Below are 26,122 nucleotides of genomic sequence, written 5' to 3'. Positions count from 1 at the left end.
ACTCCTCTTAATTATTATTATTATTATTATTATTTTCATTCTCATTTCTCATTCTAATAGTTCTTATTATTTCTTTTCGCGGCGTTCACGCGGAAAGTCTTCGGAGGTCCAAAGTTATAGTTCCAAAGTCGTTTACCGGTCGCTCTATATTTAGCACCTTGGTCTCCGAACGACAGACTATCCTGTTCAATGTAAGACTTCGGATATAATGCCATCACGTACTCGATGATTTCATGTAAGTGGACACATTTATTTTGTACGGCTAGTGCATGTAGACGTCGTGACTGACCGCTAAACTATATTCCGTTTAATTGGAATTCAATAATAACACGATACGTTCAACGATAGGTCACATTGTCACTAGGCTCGTTGCAACTAAGTGATTGTTATTTTTATTATTATTTCATACTACTTTCAAGGGATGTGTTCAATAATATATCAGAATTCAGAATAAAGTCTTTTTTTTTTTTTTAATTACCACCTACCTCACTGCTTTATTGTAATCTAACTATTATCCAGACATATATCATAATTCATAATCATAGAAAGTAGAAACTCAACAACGTCCAACAGATATTTCTTTTTTTACTTTTGCAAATTTTTCGATTCCAGGTAATCTCGCTATACGTCTTAAACGTAACTGGTTTCGTGACCTGTTAAATGCATGAATCCTAGAAAATCCCCTTATTAAACTGTAACAAAAATGTAGTGTCATCAATGAGTGGTTTCTTCCGTCATACTTTTCATGTTTTATTACTCTTATCAAATTTACTTATTGTTCTTTGAATAGATTGTAAATATCTTGTAAAAATAAAAAAAATAAAAAATAAAACTTGCAATTTTTGGCACTAGGTATCTTTGTACCAAACCTTATAATCAGCACTTTCAAGGTATGTGTTAATCTTATTTTTTATCTGCCAACAACCACATTTTATTTTCTTACTAAGCCAACAAAATATTAAGAACAAAAAGTATATATTTTTTTTCTTACTTGATTTTTAGAACATTTGTCATGCAAAACACATCTATTATTACACTATTCCTCAAATTAAAAGTCCTTGTGTCTACACCTGTTATAGAACTACAATGTTTATGAAATCAATTTAATAATAAATATGTTTTTATATTAATTTATTATCGAGTAAGAAAAGTATTTTATACAATACCTACTAATATAATAATATGTTGACATGTGTTAAATTATATTGATAAGATGGTACTATTTATATATTTATACTAAAAGCTATAATGAGATTTTACGTTAACTCCAACATTTGTAATCAAGTATGTTGTTTCAAGTTCAAGTATTATTTTCATGATACCCATATCTTTCTTTATTTTTAGGTACCTATAAATCTAGTTCAACACTTGAGTCTTAATTGCTCAAGTCTCAATGAGAACTTAAATAATTTTAGTTATGAAGGTTTTTGGGTTCTCTCAACTTAAGTGTTATTACATTTATTAAACTATTCTTAAGAAGGAAACTATTTGTATTCCAACCTTTTATATTCAAATAGGTAAGATTATTAAAATTATAGTCACTCTGATAATCCAACTTGTTGGCTTGAGTGTAAACAATCTATAAAACATAAATAAATTAAACCATCCTTTCTAAAAATAAGTTCTACAAAAAAAAAATTTGAAATATGAGTTTGAAGTTTTGTCTATGAAACCCTTCCTACTAATACATCCATCACTTTTACTCAAGCCTTTTTTATCTTTGTTATATTATGTATTACCTTTTATATTAATTATATACAGATTGTAGGTATTCATTTTTAGGAAAAAAAATGATAAATAAGGTAGTCTTTATATAATTATAACCTATAAGTATTTTATGATTTTTAAATTAATCATTACTCGAAAACCTTGCTTACTATACATTATTTTAACATTTTGAACTATTCTATACTATAAAGATTTAAATAATATTAAAACTTTTCTCCTATTTTGGTAATGTTTGAAATGTCAACATCTGTATATGTAAACTATTATTTTCTGTAACCTTGACCATCTTAACAAAATTATTATTTCACTGTTCATTGAAATCACATCGTATACCTATATTATGCCAATTGTAAGTTTAGTAGTCAAATGCTTATCTCTTACTATTATTTATTTCAAAATGTATCAGTATTTTATTCAGTTCAAAGGTAAATTCTATTATCTCTTATTAAAATAGCAAATATAAATATTGTATTATAACCTACTGTAACATAAGACATGTTATACTGATCTGAAATTCTTAATATATATTGTTTAAATATACTTAATGCTTAAAATTGACTAATTATAAATAAAAACAATTTTTTTTGCTCAGAGTTTATTTATATTATATCTACCCAACATCTAAAAATATATTTATATATATTACTATCATATTGTATGTGTGTATTCTTTCTCTTTATCATAATTAAATGTTACAGTTAGGTGATTTACACCTAATTGTACATACATTTGAAACCAAGAAATGAGGCCATTATTTTGTATACCTATTCAGAATTTCTTTTTATACATTTCACTTTTATTTGTATAATTTTTAGATTGTTACTACTTTAGAATTAATTGTTTCAAAATCATATACTCTATCTTCCAAGTTAATTTAACAATTAATTATTCTAATTATTAATGGTTATCTTTAGTCGCAATTAAAACTTTAACCTAATGAATCTTTTTAATTTTTAAATACTAACCATTATTAGATTAAAAGTATCTTGAAATAAAATGTATTTATTTTAAATAATACATTTGAAATTGAAATTGGCACTATCAAGACTTTTAATATTGATAGATATATTATTATTTTTTTTTTTTACACACAGCTTTAAATTAAACCCAATTTTCTCTAATTTTTAATTCTTTCTAGGAACTGATAAATTAAATATATTGAATCCATAATTGAGTGTTACTATTTTACCTACTGTATAATACTTTACTATACATAGGTACAGTATACTTTTAATTATATTCAATTGTTGCTTGTAAAATATATCATGTGTCACTTTTACTATTTTATATAAATGTTCTTATTATATATTTGTAATTAAATTATTTAACATTAAATAATTAACTTAATGATAATTAAAAAACTAAAAATATTACAGTATTATTTACTTTTAATCTTTGAGTAACATAGATCCTGTAGATTTTGTAGATTTTTGTTTGAAATTTGAAAGGAGTAATAGTTTAAAAATATAGATGTTCAAAGATCTGTCTTGATGTAATTATGTACTATTAATCTGATTTCAACACTATTTTTTTATGTTATACATGAATTAATTGTCCTTTATTTAAAACAAAAAATTTTATATTAGTTAATCAAAACAATTTTTTTTTTATTATTCCTTTTGATAATTTGTTTATGTATATATACATGCATATGCCCTCGATTATATTAATAACATAGATAGGTTATCTATATTGTGCATTGACAGCAATTTCCCACATTTATTAACTAAACATAAAAACATTTTAATCAAGTATACTAATTTATTATTAAAAATTAAAAACTATTGTAAATAAAACATTTACTATATTGCATAATTACACTATAATTTGTGACAGTATCATAACATTTAACAATAATATTAATATGAGTTAGTACATACTACATACGCTAAATATAGGTATAATATTTTATTAAAAGTATATGATAATTAATTTATATAAAAAGCTAAATTCAAGGTCAAATTGCATGTGGTAGTTAATTATTCTATACTGACTTTAATATTTATATTTTAGATGAGAATGACAATATAATTATGAAAATTATATCATAATGGTTGAAGAAGAATGTTTAAAAAATAAGAAATCAATAAAAATGCAAGCTGTAGCCCTCAGAACATCAAGATCAATTTCAAATGAGGAATGCACACCAAGACAAAAATCCGATGTCGGAAGAGCTGCTCGTAAAGCTAAACGTATACGTTTCCTAGTTAACGGTGATCGATTTTGTAAAGGTAATTTTTAAAATTAATATTTTCATATATCATAAACATATCAATTATTTAAATATTACTTAAGAACTGTTGTGGTATAATAATAAAGAATTAAATTTATTATTATAATTGTTTGATATTTAAAATATTTAAATTAATAACTTATTATTTATTAATATTATCGTTTCTGTTGGTTTTAGGTGTTGTGGTAGCAGTAACTCATGAACGATATCGTTCATTTGACAGTCTATTAGCAGAATTATCAAACATGCTATCTGAGAACAAACACCTTCCTAGTGGTGTACGGGCATTATTTTCAACAGATGGTCATAAAATATCTCAACTAGATGATCTTGAAGATGGAAAATTTTATATTTGTTCTGGTGGCAATAATGCCATAAAAAAATTAGATTATGCCGTCCTGAACAATGTCAAACCATCTCGGTCTTTGACCAAACTTCAATCTACCCATACAGTCTTAAGCAGCCCAAGTAAACAACCGCATCTTAATATAAGGCCTAAAATTATATTTGTTGTAAGAAGTGGTACACGACCAAGAAAAATTATCAGAATGTTATTGAACAAACGCAATTCTCCTTCATTTGAACACATTCTTACATTAATAACAGAATCTATAAAATTAGATACTGGTGCCGTCCGTAAAGTATATGTATCATCTGGATGTCAAATAACACAACTAGAACAGTTTTTTGAATCAGATGATTTGTTTTTTGTATACGGTTCTGAACGAATATCTCCAGATGATTTGAAATTAGACTTCGAAGAAATGAAAACTGTACAATCCCACAAACGTGGACTAAGAAGACCAGCTAATGAATTGAAAAATGGTACACATTGTATGGACGAAAGTGGTAAAAGAGTACCTCAGTTACCAAAAACCACCAAAGCCAATCGGAATATAACTAGTTCTATACCTAACAAAGTTCTAAACAGGTATATAATTTTATCAAACTGTGAATGGGTTATTTATAAAAAATTAGGGTAAAAAAAAATATATATATTTTTAATTTTCTAATATTACTACAATTCTTAAAAATAAATTTAAAAATTGTTATTTTTTCTATACAAACAATTGTATTTACACTTATCCAAAATGTTTATAAAACCTCAGTTCACCCAAATATATTTTTATTTTAAATTTACATTATTTCATCTAGTTAAATTTAAAAAAGATTCAATTTTTGTCAACATAAACTTTCTCAAAATAAATTATTCCAATTTAGGTTGATGAATTTTTAGATTGTTAATGTTACAGTTAATGACTATTCTCATTAGTTTTTATTAGATTAATCATTTTATTAATCATTTTAACCTGCAGAGTTCTATAATGACACTTTAAATTACATAATAAATCATATTTGAACATCAGTCACTTAATTTCACTTCTTCAATTTGTTTGGTTGATTTCCATGTGTTATGAATTTTTTTTTATTTACTTTTATTAGTTAGTATTGCTACTGTGTATTCTTAGTAGCTTTTCATAATCTTTGATATGTACTATAAGCTCATAGTAATTAATACTACCTTTTTTATTAAATAAATACAAGTACCTTGGGTTAAATCTATAATATAATATCAAATAAATTTAGTATTTGAAGGTACCAAAAAAACTATTTTTATTATTATTTATAGTCTTATAGCTATTAAAAAATTTTATAGTTGCAACAAGCGATACAATTCATGGTAGTAGTATTTAAGATAACCACTATCCAAACTCATCAAAATGATGCAATAACGATGAGGAAAAATACTGCCACTCTAATTAGTTGACATTTGTACAGTTAAAATTTGAAACCTTAAATTAAAAATATTTATTTGATTCAATCATATTAGTCAATTGATGAATAACATCAATATTGTCGTTACTTGCCTTAACATCATTTCCCACATTGCAGTCTTTTTCTATAACATACATATTCAAAAGTTTCTAATTGTATGTAAATCAAACAACTCATTGTTTACAAAATATTAATTATGTAATAAGCTTATAAATATGAATTTATTTTATATGTACATTAATGTTATCTTTTTTATTTTTTAAATAGGTATACCATTGGTGATCGACTTGGTGATGGTAATTTCGCTGTAGTATATCGATGTTTTGACAAACGTAATAATGCTGAATATGCATTGAAAGTAATTAAAAAAACAGATGTTCCACAAATGGGTCAAATGATTGAAAATGAGCTCTCTATATTGAAAAGTATAAGCCACCCAAATATAATCAATTTAATATCTGATCTAGTTACGAATACTGATGTTTACCTCATCACAGAATTAGTTAGTGGTGGTGACCTATTTGAAGCTATTGCCAGGTGCACTGACTTTTCTGAACGTGATATTCGATTAATGACAAGAAATTTGGCTTCAGCATTAGCATATCTCCACGGATTAGACATTGTACATAGAGATGTAAAACCAGAAAATCTTCTAGTTGAATATGATATTAATGGCCATGTATTGCACTTAAAACTGGCAGATTTTGGTTTATCTCAAAAAGTTACCGAACCACTTTACATGGTATGTGGTACTCCTACTTATGTATCCCCAGAGATTCTTACTCAAGATGGTTATGGCGTGAAAATCGATATTTGGGCTGCCGGAGTGATTTTATATATACTTTTGTGTGGATTTCCACCATTTGTCAGTGAAAACAACGTTCAAGAAGATTTGTTTAATGACATACTTAGTGGGGTATATGGTTTTCCAGAACCTTATTGGGATAATGTGTCTGAAGAAGCCAAAGATTTAGTTTGCTCAATGTTACAGTCTAATCCCAGTTTGAGATTTTCTGCTGAAGATGTTCTCGATCATCCATGGTGCGATGAATTTGAACTGTGATGAATACTTCCAAACATTTTTTTTTTCGTTGCCATTATATGTAACTGGCTAATTAAAATTATCATTGTTCCATTTTGATAATAATAAAATGCAATTAGACTTATGTAACTGTTTCAATATTTGAATTATTATCATTATTTTTATTTTTAAAGCATAGTTATTTTATTTTGTTTAGTGATTTAATATTAAGCAATTTTAAGGCAATGTATTTAGACATTGATCAACTATTTGTTTGTATTAATTAATAGTATATAAATGAAGCCAAAATAATTAGACTCTTCCTATTTGGTATTACAATTAAAAATTAAAGTGATACTATTATAATTATTTTCTTTTTTTAATAAATAACATATAAACTGAATTTTAGCTGATAAAGTTGTTCTTATTTTTTGAATATGTTTAATGTTTATTCATCAAACTTTATTGAAGTGTTGATGGATATTTTCTAAATTAAATTATAAATTGGGTCATTGATTATTCAAATTTTAAATAAATAGTTAAATAATATTAATTTATTATTTATACTGTAAACGTTTCATAGTTGTGAAGACACTCAAAAATAATTTATTTGTTAAATATAATATTGTTTTAATTTACTTTCAAAAAAAAAACCATAATTTCTAATATGCATTAAAGTAATAAAACAAATATAAGTAAGGGAAAATATAACCATTCGGCTTTTGTATAGTAGACGTCGAGTGTACTACATTATTGAGTAAGTTGCTGTAATGGAAAATTATGTTAAATTTGAATTCAATGATAAATCATTAAGGTCATCCACTTTTTGACAGCAATACTGAGCACCGAGTGTGCTCATAAGCCATGAAAAAGGGTGGAATTGCACCATTTGTCAAATTACTAAAGATTAAAATCTACAATGGATTCTCTCGTAAATCACTGTAATGTATGTAGTTTATGTCAGTTTTATTTCTTTTAATTCAATGATAAGTCATTAATACTGAAAACCCGGAAAAAACGAATCGTAGATTATTTGAATAATGAAAAATTAAAATTTCTTATAAATAAGTAAAAGTATGTTAAAATATTTTTAAGGTTACACCATATTATACAGACAATGATAATATAAACATTTGGTTAAAATTTCACGTTTTTGCGGTTCTTTAGTTTTGAATTACAATAAAATAAAGAAATAAATTTTGTCAAAAACTGATTTAGCGTACCTAAAAGGTTTCCGTTTTTCCCTTACTTTTTGTTTATTTTCACGATTATAAAATGGAATAAATATACATTTTTAGTTCAATTTATTATCTTAAACGACCTTTCTTCAAAGTTAAAAATTGAAGCATTTTTTTTTTTTTAACGACTTCTTAGTACGTACACAGATTGTTCTGTTCAGTATCTAAAATAAATAAATAAAATTCTTCATTTTAATTTTAAAATGCATATTTTACTTACACTTAAAAATTTGAAATCAGGATGAACCCTAGACCATACGAGAACCTATTCCAGTTATAACGAGAACTATTCCGGTTATAACGATCTCGTGTTTGGACATTTCGTCGGTTTTAAATCGCACGTGCAGTACCTGACATTGCCAATTTCAATGGTACGATAATCCGGATATGAAGATGATATTTTGAAATGAAAAATGGTTTCGCACACAGGTGCGACTTGTGAGTACCTAGGAGGTACCTATCCATTATCACCGCTCGACCGAATACCAGACGGCTTGTACCTAATATCACCTCGTGGCACATTCGACGGACGACGGCGAACGGTCACGTCACGATTTTTTTTTTTTTATAACTCAAACGCGAATTTAAAAATATGCGAAAAAAAATATTATTCTGTGTACACGAATCTACAACGCTACGTGTATATTTTAACTAAACACATCGTAAGTAAGCACATACTGGTTGATAATAATTTAACTCGTGTGCGTTCAAGACTTCACGAAATGCAGGTATTTAACGTCGAAGAATGTTGAAGACCGTGCTAGTCCGTTTACTTCCGATGCCTGTAATCGAAAATCCACTTCATGATCCAGTGTTTGATGGTTTTCCTCGCACGGATCACGGATGACGTGTCGTTGGGATGCGACGCCCTCAAGTCCAAGTGATGAGCACCGTCTGGTATCAGTAACGCCCTGACGGTCGACGAAATACTCTTCAACACGCCGCCGCTGGACCACGGGTCCAATAAACCGTTGCTGATCAGAGAACAAAATAACGTAATCGAGTAATTAGGTATATAGTCTGCTGGCGGACGGATGCCCGTAAGTGGTTTTCAACGATTAACGAATTGGTTTCTGGGAAGTCCGTCTAAGTAACGTAGGTACCTATACTTACGACTTACGGATAAATCGATCGGAACAGACTTTCATTTTTATGATATAAAATATACTGCGGGTATTTTAAAATTATGTTAAAAAATTAACTTTCCGACTAAATAGTTTTAAACATTATCGACCGACAACTGTTTCTTTCCCATATTATTATACTTCCGACTTAGGAGGAGAGGTCTAGAATACTTAGGTATACACGGCGGTCGACACATCTGTGTTGTTAGTCAACCTACGTATATATATTCATTATTACAGAGCTAGGATTTTAATGATCTAAAAAATACACGAAATTTCACTAAAAAAAAAAAATACAAAATTATCTAAAAACTCTAAAAAAATGATCAAAACATATACTTGAATAAGCGAAAAAATGTAATTTAAAAATTATTTTAATTATTTTAATTATTTTAATTATTATTTGTTCATTTTTATATTATACAAAATACTGAAAATAGGTAAAAATTTGTTTGAAGAAGTAAATTAAACAAATATATTCAAATTTGAGTAAACAATTAATCATAATAATTCTTCAATGAAATAATGGACTGGAGTAGGTAATTGAGATTATCTATACAACACATATTAAAAAAAAAGCCTAAAAATAAACAAAAATGAATTTGAACGCACAAAATAAACGTAATGTTTTTTACATTTTTTATATTTTAACACTTAAAAACCAGTTTTTGGGGAAGGCGGTGTTGGAGTCATCGAAAGATTTCAATGGTTATAAACCTTCTACGGACAATGCGGACCCCATTTTGAAAAAAAAAACCACGTACAAATCGTTACGATAGTTTTTGAATCTATTAATCTGGGATACACCAACATCCATTTATAGATACGACATTATTATTACCTGAATATTATGTTGGACGCAGCTTTGAGATTTTTTCCGCCGTACTGTTTTTCGACGTCGTCCGTAGTCGGTTTGACGCCATATTGATATTCACAGTACTGCGCGTATCTTTCGAAATCCCACGGGTACGCTTCGAATATGTCGTCCTCGCCACCGTTAGCACAAAACGGCATTATCATTTCCGTGCAGGCCTGAAAAAAACCCCCTTGTCGGGGGGGTGATCGTAAAACAACGTTCACGTTTCATTTCGAATAATCACGATATAATCGTACAAAAACTGCTGCAATGCAGAGTCTTACTATTATTAATACATTAGCTGTTATGATTTATGATGGTAGTATCAATTCTTAACTAAAAAAAATAAGTATCTGCTAAACCTTAGAGTTCCATACAACATAATATTATTATCATAATGATTTATGCGGATAATTATTATCTACCGATTACAATGCACATATTATTATTATATTGATATATGACATGATGAGGAAAACGGCTCGGAGACTTTCATTATTCCATAACAGTTTCCAGGAAAATATGTGTGAAGACAGTTATCTATATACCGATGGTCAACAACAAATAATACAACTGTGTACATATCATCATTATATGATCTTTTTTTCCCCCAACTGTTCAACAGATGTTTGTTGTAAATTATAATATTTTAGAACTGTACACCGATTTAAACGATTGGTTTTCGTATACAGTTATAAAGAATGCGACATTTTTGTGGCATACAATTTATTTATTTACTAATTTAGCAGAATAATTTACAAGCGTCTATATTCACCTGATAATTCCATCCGTTCATCATATCGTCGGCAAATGCCGACGACAAGTCTAAACAGCTGGCCGACCCGGTGTAATTGAAATAGACGCTCAGCCCGTGAAACACCGACATCAGGAGCGTCGCGTCGTCTTCCGTGTGGTTTGTCATCGACTTGCAGACTTCCTGACGACAGAATTTTTTCATATTTTTATTAATATCCCATATCGCCCTAGCCGAGAAGCTAACATGGATTCAAAACTATGCACGTAAAACAATATTTGTGAAGTCGTCGAGTTAATGAACATGTTACAATCAAAAAATGTATAGCATTCATTTTTAAAGCTTATAATGTAACAAAAATAAGTAACTCGTCATACAACTATAGGTACATACCTATAAGTTATAACTTATACACAGTAATTCTAGCTACTATCAACTACTCTATCTAGCCACTCGAATCAAATTAACATACATTTTCAACTTCATTTAGCGTTTCGATTTAAGCCTTTGACATAAGGTTTACCGTGTATTATTTAGACACAATATAATTAAATATCTATACCTTGACTGGATTCGCCGGCAAAGGAGCCAAAAAATCTGCCTCGTAAGGATAGTTAACCATAGCCAGTGCTATATACACATCAGCAGCCCAATATTTTAACAGTGTTACGTCATCGGTGTTCTCTAACGGTTTACATAGTTTCCAGTTGTCCGTTAACCACGCTTTCCCGGAATCTACAAAAATCCGAATATGCAGTTCGGTTATTATAATTTACAAACCATAATATTATAAAAGTGAGTACTACAACCAACAAAATATATTTATACTTGTATATCGTGTATTCGTGTGTGATTCAAATTGTTTGGTATTTACGAATCTGATCGTTTTTACTGAACAATAAATATCATGTCGTTTTGTATATCGCGCAAATCGACTCTATCACAAAAGTTTATGTACGTAATTAATATATAAATATATTTATATAAGTATTGTTTTTTCGTGAGTTTATGAAACAAGTAAGTATGTAAGCTATAATTTTAACAAAATTCTTAACATTAAATTATTTTTATTTTATTCAAATTTAATAATTATAGATCGAATAAGTCCAAAAAGCAACGAGGCTAAAATAGAATGAGTCGATTGTACGTGTTATATGTATATTGTATACAGATTAAAAGATTTATACAAATTAGAGTGAAAAATTGATGTCAGTTTAGTAGTTGTCTTAATGAGATGTATTATTTACTTTAAAACTAATGTTCATAGAATTGATGTTTTTAATTTATAAAATTCGACATGCTAGAAAATGGTTTACCAGATTCTGTGACGTTATTTATGGCTTTCCAGGATGCTGAAATAGTCAATCCGCACTCGACACTAGTACTTTTGTAAACCGACGATGTCACCTTGTAGAAATCATTGCACGGTGTCATTCCAGTAAATTGCCATATTGGAGCTGAAGAGGCTATAGCTCTAAATTGTTGATAAAAAAAAAAATAAACAACCATGAAAAATATTTTTTTAAATTATAACGTCATAAGTACTAAAAGTAATATGTAAATGTAATGTGTAAAAAAAAAAATTATACAAATATTGTAATAAATGTTAATACATATCATTAACTTGTTATTATAACTTCTTATTATTAGATTTTCTAAAATTTCGAAGTCAATAGTGCAATCAAATTTTATTTTTTAAATCAAAATCAAGACAAGTGGTTCTTGTCATAACTTTTATTATCACTGTTTGTATCTGCAGGCTGCATATATGTTGGTATTTACTAACCCTTCGACGGTGGCAGGATACTTGATTCGGAACCAAGCGGCCAACATTCCTCCGTATGAGCCTCCGAAAGCGATTACCGGATTGGGTCGTCTACCGATACGCAGTGGATCGTTACGCAGATACTTTATCAGGTCTACGAAGTCGGCCAACGCTTGCTGTGAGGTCAGATAGCCCAACTTCACCTTGTCATCGAACGAATTCTTTCCGTAGGGCATGGACTCGCCATAGTAACGGTGCTCGGCAAACACGACCAATGCCTCTAATTCTTTTGAAATTTCCCACATAAAGCCCTATTTTATTAATCGTGTAGATAAATTATAAGCTTTTAGTATTTATACAAAAATTTAAATATGCAATGTGATAAAATATCACGACCACATATTTTCCGTTATTGTGCACATTTTATCGTATTTATGTGTTCAATTATCGTTATTTATCTGTACGTCCAAATAATCGAATATTAAATTAGTAAGGTAGATTTATTTGTGAAGTATAATTTACTGTTTAATCACGACATATCGTAAACTATTCCCACCAAAACTATATTAAAGTCAATAATAATCTGATGACACGACATCTGCACTGTGGTAACGAATGCTTAAGTCGAAAATATGTTACATAATATGTACCTATAGGTATGCGTGTTTATTGTCATTAATTATTAATTTTATTATTATTATTATCCTATCTACAATTACAGAAAAATATTAAGATACTAAATATAGCTTTGCTGATATCTGAATAACATTATTAAATGTTTTTTTTTTTTTTTTTTTTTAAATTTATTATTAATTATTTTCTTTATCTCTTACGAATTTTATTATTTTTCCTCATTCTCTAATAGGTACTTGTGATTTCAATAATTATTTAAAATATATACATATATGATTAAAAAATCCTTAGAAGTCTTTGGTGGAGACTCTTGGCTTATGACAGCCAGCCACGGAGTGTTACAACCGAGAGTCAATAAAACGTCGTAAGTGTTTCCAAAATATTACGATGGCATCAATTTAACTTAAACTTTATCACATTCCTGTGTTTGAATTTTATGAATCATAAGGATATACATTTATACAGTTGGTTAACAAAATTTGATTTATGTTCATCCCTCAGCAAAAAAAGAAAAACTAAAAAAAAAACATTTAGACTTAACTTCATTGTTGTAGTAATAATGATAATAAACGAAAGCTATTGAGTAACATAACACTGATGAGTTGTGTATTTAATAACGATGAAAGAATGATGGTTATGTCTGTGTTCGTATTGCGACTGACGGTCAGATGACAAGTGTGAGTGTGAAATCGTCAAACTATTTGCGTACACCAATTCCATTTCAATAAATCGTGGAACTATGTAGGTGTGCGGAAAATTGTTAATAATCGATAAAAATAAACAATCGCTCAGTAAATTAAGCGATGATATTGAGTTATTTTATTGTACGCATTAGGAAATTAATAATAATATTATGACAACTATCGGTAAAAAGAATCCATGACCGCACTGTTAAAACTAAATTGCCTATTCAGGGCGCCGGGTGTTACAATTATTTTATTATTAATACATACGCAAATTCATACATATTACGTACATACATACAAAATACCATAATATGTCGATATCGCAATAATGATGGTTCCAACAAGAGGTACAATTGCCAGAATTAAAAAGTTGAAAATCGTTAGATACGAATTACATGTAAGGCAATTCGCATATGAAATTATAAGTGTTTTATTATATAAGAAGACTCAAAAACTTATTTACTAATTTTATTAAATTTGGTAAATTCTGTATACGAGATAAATGTAAAGCCGTATTTCAAAATGTTATTTAAATAAATCTGTTTTAGATTCACAGCAATACCTTAAGTAACACGTTCCCTCAAGTCTATGACTCAATATTAGTAGATATCTGCAGTGGTGTTTTCTGACTTGGGTAACTAGACACTAAGTGTTATTGTGTGATGCATTAGAACAACGGTTCTCAACCTAGGGTACGCGACATCATCTCAAGAGGTACGTGAAAAAAAAATTGGCTAATGGCGGAAAATGTTGAATATATTTATTTAAAACAATTAATTTCGAAAATATTCATGATATGTTATTAAAAATAAAAATTTGTATCAAAAATTAAAACTTAACCGTCAACTTATCCAATAGACAAGGATTATAGGATGTAACATAGAATTTTTTGTTATTTTTTATTTAAATATTTTAAAAGTAGCTATGTGAAAAAGTTTAAAAATTATAATGAGGGGTACAATCTAATAAAATATTAAACTTAGGGGTACGGAACGAAAAAAAGGTTGACAACCGCTGCATTAGAAAATCGTTTATGAAAATAATAATACAATATCAACACTTATATTTTTATTTTATACTTAATTTTTTTACTAAAATTATTTATTATACTTACCTATCTTTTAAGTTTTAATTAAAATACCTCGATATAAAATTTAAAAAAACAATACTTATACCTATACTATTTATTATACTGCTGTATACATTACGCTGCAATATAGTATTGTCATCAATAATAATAGTTTTTTAAATACAAAAATAAATAAGTTTTTAATTATCAATTATTACGTATAGAAGGACTGATAAATATCTATAAATAGATTGACACGGGCGCACAATGATGACAATCGGCTGCCGGCTAATGGCTATTAATTATTATTATAGTGCCTAATCAGTAATCACTACACCTAATCGTTATCTACTCGTTAATTTGGACGACTACGAGTTGGTTCCCAATTGTCGAATTGGTTCTCGGGTTGTCTACAGGTAACATATTATGAGTTGGTTCCCGAGTTATCTACAGGTAACATACGAATTGGTTCCTGCAAGCTTTCATGATAAGAAAAATAAGTCGTATCATAGATTTAATATTCTAAGTATATTTAATCTATGACCGTTATATGTATAAATACTATTTATTATACTCGTATATTGTACAAATATGCATTAAAAAAGAAAAAATGATCGAAAATGCTAAAACATATGCTCTAAAAATGAAAAAATATTGAAATATGCAAAAAAAAGCAAAAAAATTCAAAATAAAAATTTCACCTTTGAAGTCTCTGTTACATGAATCAAATTATAAAGTTAGAAAGTATTATCTAAGATTAACTAAAAAAAGATGCATTTTACAATGAAATACTGGCCCCACTTATAAGTAATTTTATTTGAGAACCAATTCGAACAGTTGTATACTTTAATGTAATTTTTTCGGGAACCAATTCGTACACTTTTATTTGACCCGAGAACCAATTCCGTATTGCCCGTTAATTTCATTATCAACGTTTAGACCTTGTAACATCGCGCCGAAATTAACCGTCAATATCACGACAAATTACGATTACAGATATTTAAGTTTTAGGCACAACGGACTCCGTTGGGCGGATCGGGGGGGGGGGCACTGGTGGAAAAAAAAATAAAAATTTTAGTATCGAAATTTTTTTTTTTGTGGGGGATATATTATCTATATCATAAAAATTTTCCTATAAAGTGCCCCAACTGTAAATACATGCTGGATCCGCCCTTGCAACGGAGTCGAAAAAGTTTAACGTCGGTCGTAACTGTTGACGGCGCGCGCACGGTCGCGTTTTGAATTAAAAATAGTTTACCCGCTTATTATTTGTATTATTGTATTTATAGATAATAGAGTATCTCTAAGACGATAACTAATAAGATATTTTTTAAATAAAATTATGAAATAATGTACATACATAAAAGTATTAAACACACACGAGTGTTATAGGGCGTTAACACACGACTTGCACACCCAGAGAAAGGAGGGTATAGTAATATAATATATGCACTTAAAATCAAAAATTAACATGTACCGCATCGTTTCTAAAAAGAGTTAAAATAAAAGCTTACAGTATTTTCAGAAAAATTTTCAATTGGTGCTTCGTTGCCGGCATAAAAAAATATCGGACCGTTAATGACATCCCAATACGTGTCATTCATAAGATACTTCAATTCAAATGTATCATTGTTGGTATAGCTAAAATGGTCAACCTATGGTAAAAAAAAAAAGAATACATTATTATGTATTATATATTCATATCATGATTTATGTGTCTAGTTCAACTATTTCTATATACTTTGTATTTTATTTTCTTACACTGCTGTATTTTATTTAATTATTAATAACATTTAAAAATATAATGTTAGTTATAACTAAGGCACGAATTTTGTAACAAATGCTTCTTTTGAGGGGAGTGTAATAGAAAGATAATTATTATATTATATAAATACGTTTTGAATCGTTCTGATTTCAATGAAGTAAACTTTTTTTTTACTTTTTTTTTTTTTTGCTTTTTTCCACAAAACTTGTTTTTTATTGTTTTTACCCCTATTTACTTCTTTTTTCTGAATTTTTACTTATTTTTTTTGAAAATTTAATTTATTTTGCTACAAAATCTGAGCCCTAGTTATAACCTATCAATTAGGACATAGGTTATGTATAATTTTACACCATTTTATATAGGTTACTATTGATAAAAGTACAAAGTTAATCTATTTAAATTTTAAAAATAATCGATTATTTTAACACACATTCAACTATTCGTGGTTTAAATAGTAGGTAATTGAACTCGGGAGATTTTAGTTAGATTAGTTACTTAATACCATAATTCCTTGTTTTTTTCTATCATATTTATCATTCGTTCGTTATTTTAAGACAAAATCCTTTAGTTATAAAAAAATTAAGAAAGTGAATTTCTGTTCCTAAATCGATTGATATGGATGTGGTGATGATCTTTATTTAAAAATATAAGTGAAAAGAATTTATTAGAGACCACTCATTCAACTATAAAATATATGACGTTGACGTATTAAATCAAAATTCAAACAGATATTACGACTTAACACATTTTGAACTTGAAAAGTTTATTCAAACATCAATATTTCTTAGAAATACTTTAAAAATAATCAATAATCAAACATAATAAAATTTTATATGGTACAACATTTACAATGCGCATGCATGATTAAAAATTATAAACTACTTCAAAAAATATTATTATTTATTTTTTAGATTCAATGTGATTTAAATCTTAAAAAAGTTGAGTGTTTTTTTCTTATCTAGAACGTTTTAAACACTAAATAATAATTATGAAAAAATATTAATAATTTTGATTTTAATTGTTGTTAAGATATGACAATCATTTTTCATTTTTATTCTTATTCTTATTATTAATTTATTATGTTTTTACTTACCGGTACGGTTATATAATTAGTCGTGTAATAATAGCCACAGGTGACGTGGAAAATTATCATCAACAGTTGTGCACACGCAAGAATGAACATATTGATATCGTTAAAAATGAACTTACAGCAATAATTAACAAATATAAAATCAAATTTGGACCAAATGAAAATCAAATTTAAATTCGAGTTATTAACTAATAGCCATAATAATATATTTGATAGTGGTTTTGCTCGACGACGTATAGATATGAGTACTTATAAGTCTATGTCCTAGCTAGTTGTCTTCACTCGTGATGCACGGAACAGTTACAATATAAATTTGAACGAGAAGTTTGGTATTTTTCAATTACTTAAAAATAACAGAACTGATTAGATTAGTTATTAGTTCTTTAAATTGTGTAAATATATTATACGACAAGATAGAAACACTCGAAAATAATATGATATGACGTATAAACAATGTATGTATTAGATTTACTTTTTTGTGTGAGTACGTTAAATCCAACTCGATGGCCTATTCTAACAATTGCATATTATGTGCTACTAATAAAACACTAAAAATAAATCCATTACATAATCCCAAGTCAGGCATTTCATCTTAGACGTCTTACTGAGACATTTTCAATTTTTGAACCAAAAAAAAAAAAAAAAAACAAATTCAAGATAATACATTGAATATTTAATAATTAGATTATACTATTATAGTGCATGTTGTGTACTTAAACACACAATCATACGCATTGAACTCTCAAAAAAATTGTGTAAAATATTGTCTTAAAACAATTATTAATATTTAATTAAATACGTCAAATAAACACATAGGTATAAACTTCGATTTAAGGTATTTAATTTGTTGATCATTAAAAAACAACACAACATAATAGTGAATCATAATCAATATTGTTATTACGATGAACATCGTTCTAAATAGTTAGAACTATTTGTTGCTTGACGAACGAGTTGTTTGGTTCTCGTGTTGGATGTTTTTGATAGTGAAATATCAATTTTTTGATCCAATTTTTATAGAATCTTCTGGCTTTAACCACACTTTCTGGATCTTTAGGGTGGGATGCTCTCAAGTCCAAGTGATGTGCAGATTCTGGTATTACCACAGCCAGCACCGTTTTCGATATATCTCGCAACACTCCACCGCTCGACCACGGATCCAATAAACCGTTGCTGTAATTATTATAATTATTGATTATTATTATTATTATGACTAAATGCTTTTGTATACAAAGCTCACATAACGTTATACTCATAAAAGAGAGAAAGCGAAGTTCTGAAATCAGTATCTACTGATGACTAATTAAGCGCTAATACTTATTACAATTTAATTAATCTTTCAAGTTTTATTAAAACAACTTAATTTATTATTATCATAGAAATGTTTGTAACTTTCAATAATATTTCTATCTAAAATAAAACTTTCAGTTTCAATTTTGCACTCATTATGTTATGATTTGCACAATAAAATACCATTAAACGTTACAACTTTTTTATAATTACCTGAATATTATATTAGAAGCAGCGTTTAAGTTTTTACCACCATATGTCTTCTCGATTGCATAAATACTCGGCAGGACTCCATAAGTTTCAAAACAGTATTTGGCATTAGCTTCATAATTCCAAGGTTGTTTTTCGAATATATCTTTAACTCCATTAGAGCACATTGGCATAACCATTTCGGTGCAGCTCTAAAACATAGATTGTCGTCTTAAGTTAATTGTAGTATTTTCATAGGACAGGTATTAAAAATTAAAATATTACTTGATAGCCCCATCCTTTTTCACCGAGTGTAGGAGCAGAAGAGGTCAAAATGTCCAAACACTGAGATGTACCGGTGTAGTTAAAGTATACATTAAGCCCTTGAAAAACTGATCCCAAAAGCGTTAAGTCGTCTTCTTTATGGTTTTTCATCGGCTTACAAACTTCCTGTAACATACATTAGAACACATAAATAATACCTAGTTAATATACATATACAAAAAGTTTAATCCTTGTACTATTTAAGCATTGTTAAACAATTTAAAATAAGTTTTTAATCCCCCAACGCTTTTAATTCTCCCTTTTGTATCCCCGGTGGTTTAATAGTATTGTAATTCAAAGTTAAATAATTATTTAAAAAGTATAGCGCTTACTTTAACTGGATTTCCGGGCAGTGGTGTTAAAAAATTTGCAGGATATGGGTAATTTATCATGGCCAAGTTCACATAGAGTTCAGACACCCACTGTTTCAAAGTCAAAACGTCATTGTCGTTTGTCAACGGTGAGCACAGTTTCCATTTCTGAGACAGCCATGCCTTCCCTTCAACTGGCAATAGAAATGCGTTCAACAAAATTACAATGTATTACATTACATGTATACATTAACACGTAATAAATCCATTTTTATTAAAAAACATATATAATGTAAAATACGTATTTAAATAATTAACGCTGAACTCTATCTTTTTATTATAATATTAAATTATGCATTACCCGTTTTTGTAACATTGTTAATAGCTTTCCAAGACGCTAATATCGTCAAACCGCATTCGGCACTTGCATTTTTATACACCGATGACGTGACCCTGTAGAATGCGTTACACGGAGTCATACCAGTGAATTGCCATATCGGCGCAGACGACGCAATGGCACTATAAAAGCATACGACAAAGTTACAAGAAACAACTATTAAATTTCCAACTTAATAATATATAACATATTTTGGTTATTAAATTTTTTAATTTGTGTACGTATGTTATAACTCCTCAATTAACCTCCGGTTATGATTTATTTACAAACTTTGTAGGAAGTAATAAGTATGATAAATATATTATCTTCGTCTTCTACAGTATATCGCGCGCTCATCAGAACTTAAAAACTATTTAAAATTAAATTAAATCGAATATAAGATTAAACTGAAATTTCACTATAACTGCAGCGTTAATTAATCAAGAAAATGTTTTAAATAGTTTTTCTATGGATGATATTCATGAAGAAATATATTAATATTTAATATTAATATTCATTCATCTCTATAAGGGAGTTATATACATTCCACACAGAAAACAGGAATTATTATAAGACCGACGATAACCCGTGAAAACTGAAAAAAATCAAACCCTACCTAACCCAACGAAAATATCAACCTCAAAATATGAGTTCTCAAAAAAAAAAAAAATACTTAGTGTGAGTTGTGTAGAAGTTTCGGGGAGTAAATGCACACGGTACGAGTCGTTACATATAGTTTACTTAAGTTCCGGTCATTCCTGCTGCTCGCAAGCCGAACTTAACACCACGACAATACTGACGTTTAAATAACCATAACCATATTATTATATTATTATGTAACCACGACCAACCCTTCGACGACGGCGGGATACTTGATGCGGAACCAGGCGGCCAACATGCCACCGTACGATCCGCCGAAAGCGATCACGGGGTTGGGGCTGCTTGACGGTTGCGTGTCATCGGCGTCCAAGTCGTAGATATCGCCGGCCCCGTCCAGGCCTCGGCTCGAAAACGACCCGTTGTGCCGCAAGTACGTGATCAGGTCCACGTAGTCGGCGAGCGCCTGTTGCGAGGTCAGATAGCCCAGCCGACTGGCGTCGTCGTACGATTTATTTCCATAAGGCATCGAAACGCCGTAGTAACGGTGCTCAGCGAAGACGACCAGGGCCCGGAACTCTGCGGCTATCTCCCACATGAAACCCTGCGAAACGGTATCGCGATGAGCGTATAATATACATCGTATATATTTATTTTACTAAAACGCAAAACGCGCCTGTACGTCATTTTTTAAACGAGAGAAAAAAAAATTGAGCGTCTGAAACCGTTTGGAGATTTGCATGCGGGGAACGTGAGTGAAAAATAATCGTCTGTTGATGACTTTTTATCTTTTCCTTTCGTTCGTCTGAAACACGAATCGATCCCGTCGAAGCTTACCGTATTTTCACAAAACATTTCAATAGCTCCTTCGTTGCCGGCATAAAAAAATATCGGTCCGTTTTCTCGTTCCCAATACGTGTCGTTGATGAGGTACTTCATACGGAATGTATCATTATTCGTATAACTAAAATGGTCGACCTGTCAGAAAAAAAATTAAAAATGTGTGAATCCACGAAAGTTGTAATAAAGTCACAAAAAAAATGTCATACTATTATATTACACGTTTACACGAAATATTGTTATCCAAAATAATAATGTATAACACATTTGAATCCGAAAAAGGTTTTGTTGTTTTATAATAATAGCTGGTACCTACTTATTATACGCATTATGCATTCTAATTTTCTATTCGCGCGACGTTAATATTTATATTTATACTACAGTAGGTAGTACAGTAAATAACATTCATTCCAATGATTAAATACATTAGTTAATTACATTTAAAGTTCATGCTAATATAAATATCTTGTGATCTAAAGCAAATTTAAAGCTTGTAATTCAATACAAAATATATTATAAAAACTGTTTAAATGGTTTCAATTTTATTGTACAAAAGGTATTTATTTACATAACAGAACAATTTTAGATTGCTTACATTTTAACGCCGTTGATAAAAAAAAAAAAAAAAATAGAATGTTTAGACAATTTATCCAAACTTTAATTATTTATTCAAGATAACGAAGAAAACCAAACATTTAAAAGGTTATTCATTTATCATTTAAATATTATTCAATGTCAATCATTTAACTCTGAAATATACAATAACACTATTCATTACAATTATTATTTTTTTAAGAATAATTTTCAACAACTGGAACTCAAATCATTATTTATCTTCGTCTTTAAAATAGTGGAGTTGTACTGTTCGTGATAAATGAAAACAATTATAGAATGGATCAGTTTTAGCAATGATTTATTCTACAAGGAACATAATATAGCTTATTTAAGTTATTGGTTTTATTTTATTTAGGTACCTACTTAAGTTTTATATACATACAGTACTACTTTCTTTTAAAATATATATATTAACTATTTTCACCATTTATTTTTCTAGTATTTTTTTTTTTTTTTTTATGAATTTTAACGTTGAAAACATTTAAAATCTTTATCAATTAAAGGGAAAAACTTCTGTATATTTTGAATATTAGATTGTAATTGAAAGACATCAAAATCTAGACGAACAAAGAATTAAATGGTTAAAATTAAATAACACTTCATCGATATATGGTACGTTTCCAGTTATCGACGATATTGTGGACTTACCTATAACGTATGTAAGTACCTAAAGTAAATTAGCCAATATAGGTATTTACCGTATATTCAATGTTAAAAATATTGAATAGTTTTTCAAATAATTTTGTTATTATGTATTTTGACTTTCATATTTTATTTTTTATAAATTTAAATATTTTACAAGCTATACCAAATATTTAGCTCTTATTAAATGTGAATTTTAATTTATATACATGTCATGTTCCTGTAACTACTTTGTTTCTCACTGACATACACATAATAAATGTACGTACAAGTGTATTTGTGTTAATACTTTTTTGAAAGATCTACAAATTCTATACAAAATTAATAATATAAAAGTACCAAACACATAATAGATATGACAGATTAATGGTTGTCAGTAGGTGATGATAATTTTGAAAAAATAACAACAATTATAGTATTTTATAATTTTTTTCTTTTCACGAGTGTTTAGAAATTACTTTCCACAAGTGCTTTTGTATTTAAATCATACCGAAATACCTGTGGAAAGTAATAAATGAATATTAAATTACCTATTACTTTACAACACTACTTATACAAAGCCGTGTGTTAATGTAATAGGTATTTAAACGGAACACGCAGTTACTCTTGACCATTTATTGTGTTTTTGATTCATTGCTCTTGATCAAGTGTTTACCAATAACGATTTCAACTACATAATTGTATTAATCATCAATCGCCGTGTAAAAATCGTATGATATACACTCACCGGTACTGTAAAATATTCAGTTTTGTACACGTATCCTCCATTAGCCAAGTGCAAAGCTATCGCCAAACATGATACATACGCCGTAAACGACATCCCGGACAAAACTGAACTTCTTCTGATTTATATAAGATGTTGTAAGTGAAACGAGCTTTTTCTCCGTGTCGATTTCACTTTAATGGTAGACTAATAATGTGTACACAATATTAAAAGTCCATCTCGAGACGAGCGCATCTCACGTCTGGTAACGAAATAGTTGCACAATAATAATATTATATCCATTCCGATTAAACTCAATTAATAATAATAATAATAATAATAATAATCGTATAGAGACGCACACGGTCCGTATTAAATTAATGTAATAACAAATAATAATAAGATAACATATTAGTATAACCGACTCGGTCACATTTGATAGGTAGGTACCGACACAAATGCCTTTCTCGGTGCGATGTTGTAAATCGTCCGTAGTTTGCACTTTGACATCGTAATGCATGAACGTACATGCATTATACAAATATTATCATTATTTTACTGGTGTAAGTCATACGTACTAGTATTATAGTTGCATTACATCCAAACTGAAAAACGGTTGTGTACTAAATATTATTCCGGTAATAGCCGGTAGGTCACTGTGAATCGAATTGTATGTAGAGAAAGGGTAATAAACCAATGAACAATTTTCCTCTCCAAAATTATTTTTAATCTCGCTGTAGACTCTAATCAATACGAAAATAATTGGTTTGAATCATTGAATCATAGTTTGTTGGATAACAGTGACTTATCAATTAATAATAACATTTTATCGGCAGATATACGGGATTACTGGAGCTATTTTCTTTTTTATATATTATGTACCTATGTATAATAATAATATTATACCAGATAATCTATTCAGTGTAAAACTATTAAAGTTTTTAAATATATCTATTTTACCAAATCTTAAGTCGTTAAAAATAACATTATTATAAAAAAATAAATTTTAATATTTTAATCTTTATTACTTTTTTTTTTTAATTACTTTTTATAATAAGACCAAATTTTTTATAGAATTAATACTCAGAATAATATTCTGCTCAGGAGAATAAAATTAAAAATGTATTTTGTTCACTAAAGTATATTTTTTTGATATTTTTATTTTCAAAAATGTCATTGTTTTCTGAAATAATATACGTTTCAAATAGATCACTCTGTATATATTCAACAAATGTGATAACACTGGTAAAAGTTGATTATAACAGATTGATAAATACGGCATATCAAATGGATAAACAAAAATGTCAGCACTCAGCAATATTTATTAATAATAAAATATTGGTATAAATAGGTAGTCTAATAGCTGATGACTTGTAATATCTTCCGATTTTCGTGTATCCTGTTCTCCGGCCGAGGTTTTAAATTGACATTCTCGTTTCAACTTTGATTAGTTTTTCCGTATTTATAGGTAATAAACTGATGCCTTTACATAAAATAATTTAATTAAATAATTAATTAAATAATTACGCATTAAGTACAATATCATTACATCAGTAAAAAAAAAAAATTATAACTATGATAACTAATATTACGTAAAAAAAAAAAAAATGTTAAATGTCAGCCAATAGCTATTGCTGTTTAGGCTTATTTCTGATAAAAAAAAAAAAATTAGTTCAAAAAATCACGAGATGTACATTTTATACTTTACCAAACATACTAGCTAATGTAGGTAGTTTAAAACTACCTGAGATTAAAACGACGATTAAAATGGAATTTATCGTATGGTCTTAATTTCGAAACTATGGACATTTTGTAGTAATGAACTTTGTTAAATTTTTGTTCCAAGCTGGACGCAGCTTACTGTTGTCTCGAGTTCAGCATGGACATTGTATTTGGAATAGATTATCGATTTGTTTGACGCGCTGTTTCAAAATAAAACGGAGGATATTATTAATTAACTGTGACTGGCATCACGAGTATAACAACAACTTGATGAACTTATCCAAAAGTGATAGTGTTTTTTTACTTGGCGTATATTTTCATAAGAAATCAGAAGATATTTACAACTATAATCGCGGTCTTGAAAAATACGAGTATCTTCTACAAATATGATTCTATATTCAATTTGTCAATTTAAAATTCATTTTTTATTGTTAAGAATTTATATTGTACGACACGTTTACATATTATAACCAGAGAGCAATAAATTATAATAAACTTTATTGTTATATGAATATGCGAATAATGTTATAATAGCCTGAAAAAAAAAGCGTCGATTACGCTGGTATTCAGAAGCTCTGTACCGTCAAGTAAATAAATTGTCTTTGACACGCCGGATACCCGTGATCATCGTCAACATACGTTTATGCAAAGGTTTTTTTTACCATAGTATAATTTTTGCTATGTTACATTGAATTCGTGTTAGAAGTAAAAACAATGCCATGGCATAGTTGTTTGTTTATGTATTTATAAATAAAATAAACGTTTAAAAGTTAAT

The 26,122-nt window shown here is 28.5% G+C and overlaps 3 protein-coding genes across 3 annotated transcripts; 1 reads left to right on the top strand and 2 right to left on the bottom strand.

Annotated features, from left to right (window-relative positions):
- The first annotated feature begins 34 nt into the window (after nucleotides 1-34).
- On the top strand, nucleotides 35-6,887 carry LOC112601154 (serine/threonine-protein kinase GM11705). Its single transcript, XM_025348607.1, has 4 exons — nucleotides 35-235; nucleotides 3,742-3,959; nucleotides 4,139-4,892; nucleotides 6,005-6,887. The coding sequence occupies exons 2-4, from the start codon at nucleotides 3,779-3,781 to the stop codon at nucleotides 6,798-6,800; spliced, it is 1,731 nt and encodes a 576-aa protein (XP_025204392.1). The 5' UTR covers nucleotides 35-235; nucleotides 3,742-3,778; the 3' UTR covers nucleotides 6,801-6,887.
- Nucleotides 6,888-8,579: 1,692 nt separating this feature from the next.
- Nucleotides 8,580-18,057, bottom strand: LOC112601173 (lysosomal Pro-X carboxypeptidase-like). Its single transcript, XM_025348641.1, has 8 exons — nucleotides 17,742-18,057; nucleotides 16,398-16,538; nucleotides 12,517-12,806; nucleotides 12,047-12,204; nucleotides 11,293-11,465; nucleotides 10,752-10,913; nucleotides 9,962-10,152; nucleotides 8,580-8,970 (listed from the first exon to the last, which is right to left on the bottom strand). The coding sequence occupies exons 1-8, from the start codon at nucleotides 17,829-17,831 to the stop codon at nucleotides 8,766-8,768; spliced, it is 1,410 nt and encodes a 469-aa protein (XP_025204426.1). The 5' UTR covers nucleotides 17,832-18,057; the 3' UTR covers nucleotides 8,580-8,765.
- Nucleotides 18,058-18,557: 500 nt separating this feature from the next.
- LOC112601172 (lysosomal Pro-X carboxypeptidase-like) lies at nucleotides 18,558-24,284 on the bottom strand. The gene is made up of 9 exons (XM_025348640.1): nucleotides 24,204-24,284; nucleotides 23,650-23,887; nucleotides 21,663-21,803; nucleotides 21,080-21,429; nucleotides 20,214-20,371; nucleotides 19,874-20,046; nucleotides 19,503-19,667; nucleotides 19,242-19,429; nucleotides 18,558-18,911 (listed from the first exon to the last, which is right to left on the bottom strand). The coding sequence occupies exons 2-9, from the start codon at nucleotides 23,740-23,742 to the stop codon at nucleotides 18,656-18,658; spliced, it is 1,524 nt and encodes a 507-aa protein (XP_025204425.1). The 5' UTR covers nucleotides 23,743-23,887; nucleotides 24,204-24,284; the 3' UTR covers nucleotides 18,558-18,655.
- Between the last annotated feature and the right edge of the window lie 1,838 nt (nucleotides 24,285-26,122).

This window comes from Melanaphis sacchari, unplaced genomic scaffold (assembly GCF_002803265.2).
Source record: "Melanaphis sacchari strain LSU unplaced genomic scaffold, SCAv2.0 Contig75_pilon_pilon, whole genome shotgun sequence".
Classification (NCBI taxonomy): Eukaryota; Metazoa; Arthropoda; class Insecta; order Hemiptera; family Aphididae; genus Melanaphis; species Melanaphis sacchari.
This window is presented reverse-complemented; position numbering and strand designations above follow the sequence as displayed.

Bases quoted from the DNA above. Each gene is read 5' to 3' on its own strand.
- LOC112601154 (XM_025348607.1), top strand. From the start codon at position 3,779: ATGGTTGAAGAAGAATGTTTAAAAAATAAGAAATCAATAAAAATGCAA. The intron at 3,960-4,138 runs GTAATTTTTAAA...TGTTGGTTTTAG, and splicing joins CGGTGATCGATTTTGTAAAG to GTGTTGTGGTAGCAGTAACT. The intron at 4,893-6,004 runs GTATATAATTTT...TTTTTTAAATAG, and splicing joins CCTAACAAAGTTCTAAACAG to GTATACCATTGGTGATCGAC.
- LOC112601173 (XM_025348641.1), bottom strand. From the start codon at position 17,831: ATGTTCATTCTTGCGTGTGCACAACTGTTGATGATAATTTTCCACGTC. The intron at 12,205-12,516 runs GTTAGTAAATAC...TCAACAATTTAG, and splicing joins TATCCTGCCACCGTCGAAGG to AGCTATAGCCTCTTCAGCTC. The intron at 11,466-12,046 runs GTAAACCATTTT...GGATTTTTGTAG, and splicing joins AAATAACGTCACAGAATCTG to ATTCCGGGAAAGCGTGGTTA.
- LOC112601172 (XM_025348640.1), bottom strand. From the start codon at position 23,742: ATGTCGTTTACGGCGTATGTATCATGTTTGGCGATAGCTTTGCACTTG. The intron at 21,430-21,662 runs GTAAGCTTCGAC...ACCGTTTCGCAG, and splicing joins AAATGTTTTGTGAAAATACG to GGTTTCATGTGGGAGATAGC. The intron at 18,912-19,241 runs GTAATTATAAAA...TAATAATTACAG, and splicing joins GCTTCTAATATAATATTCAG to CAACGGTTTATTGGATCCGT.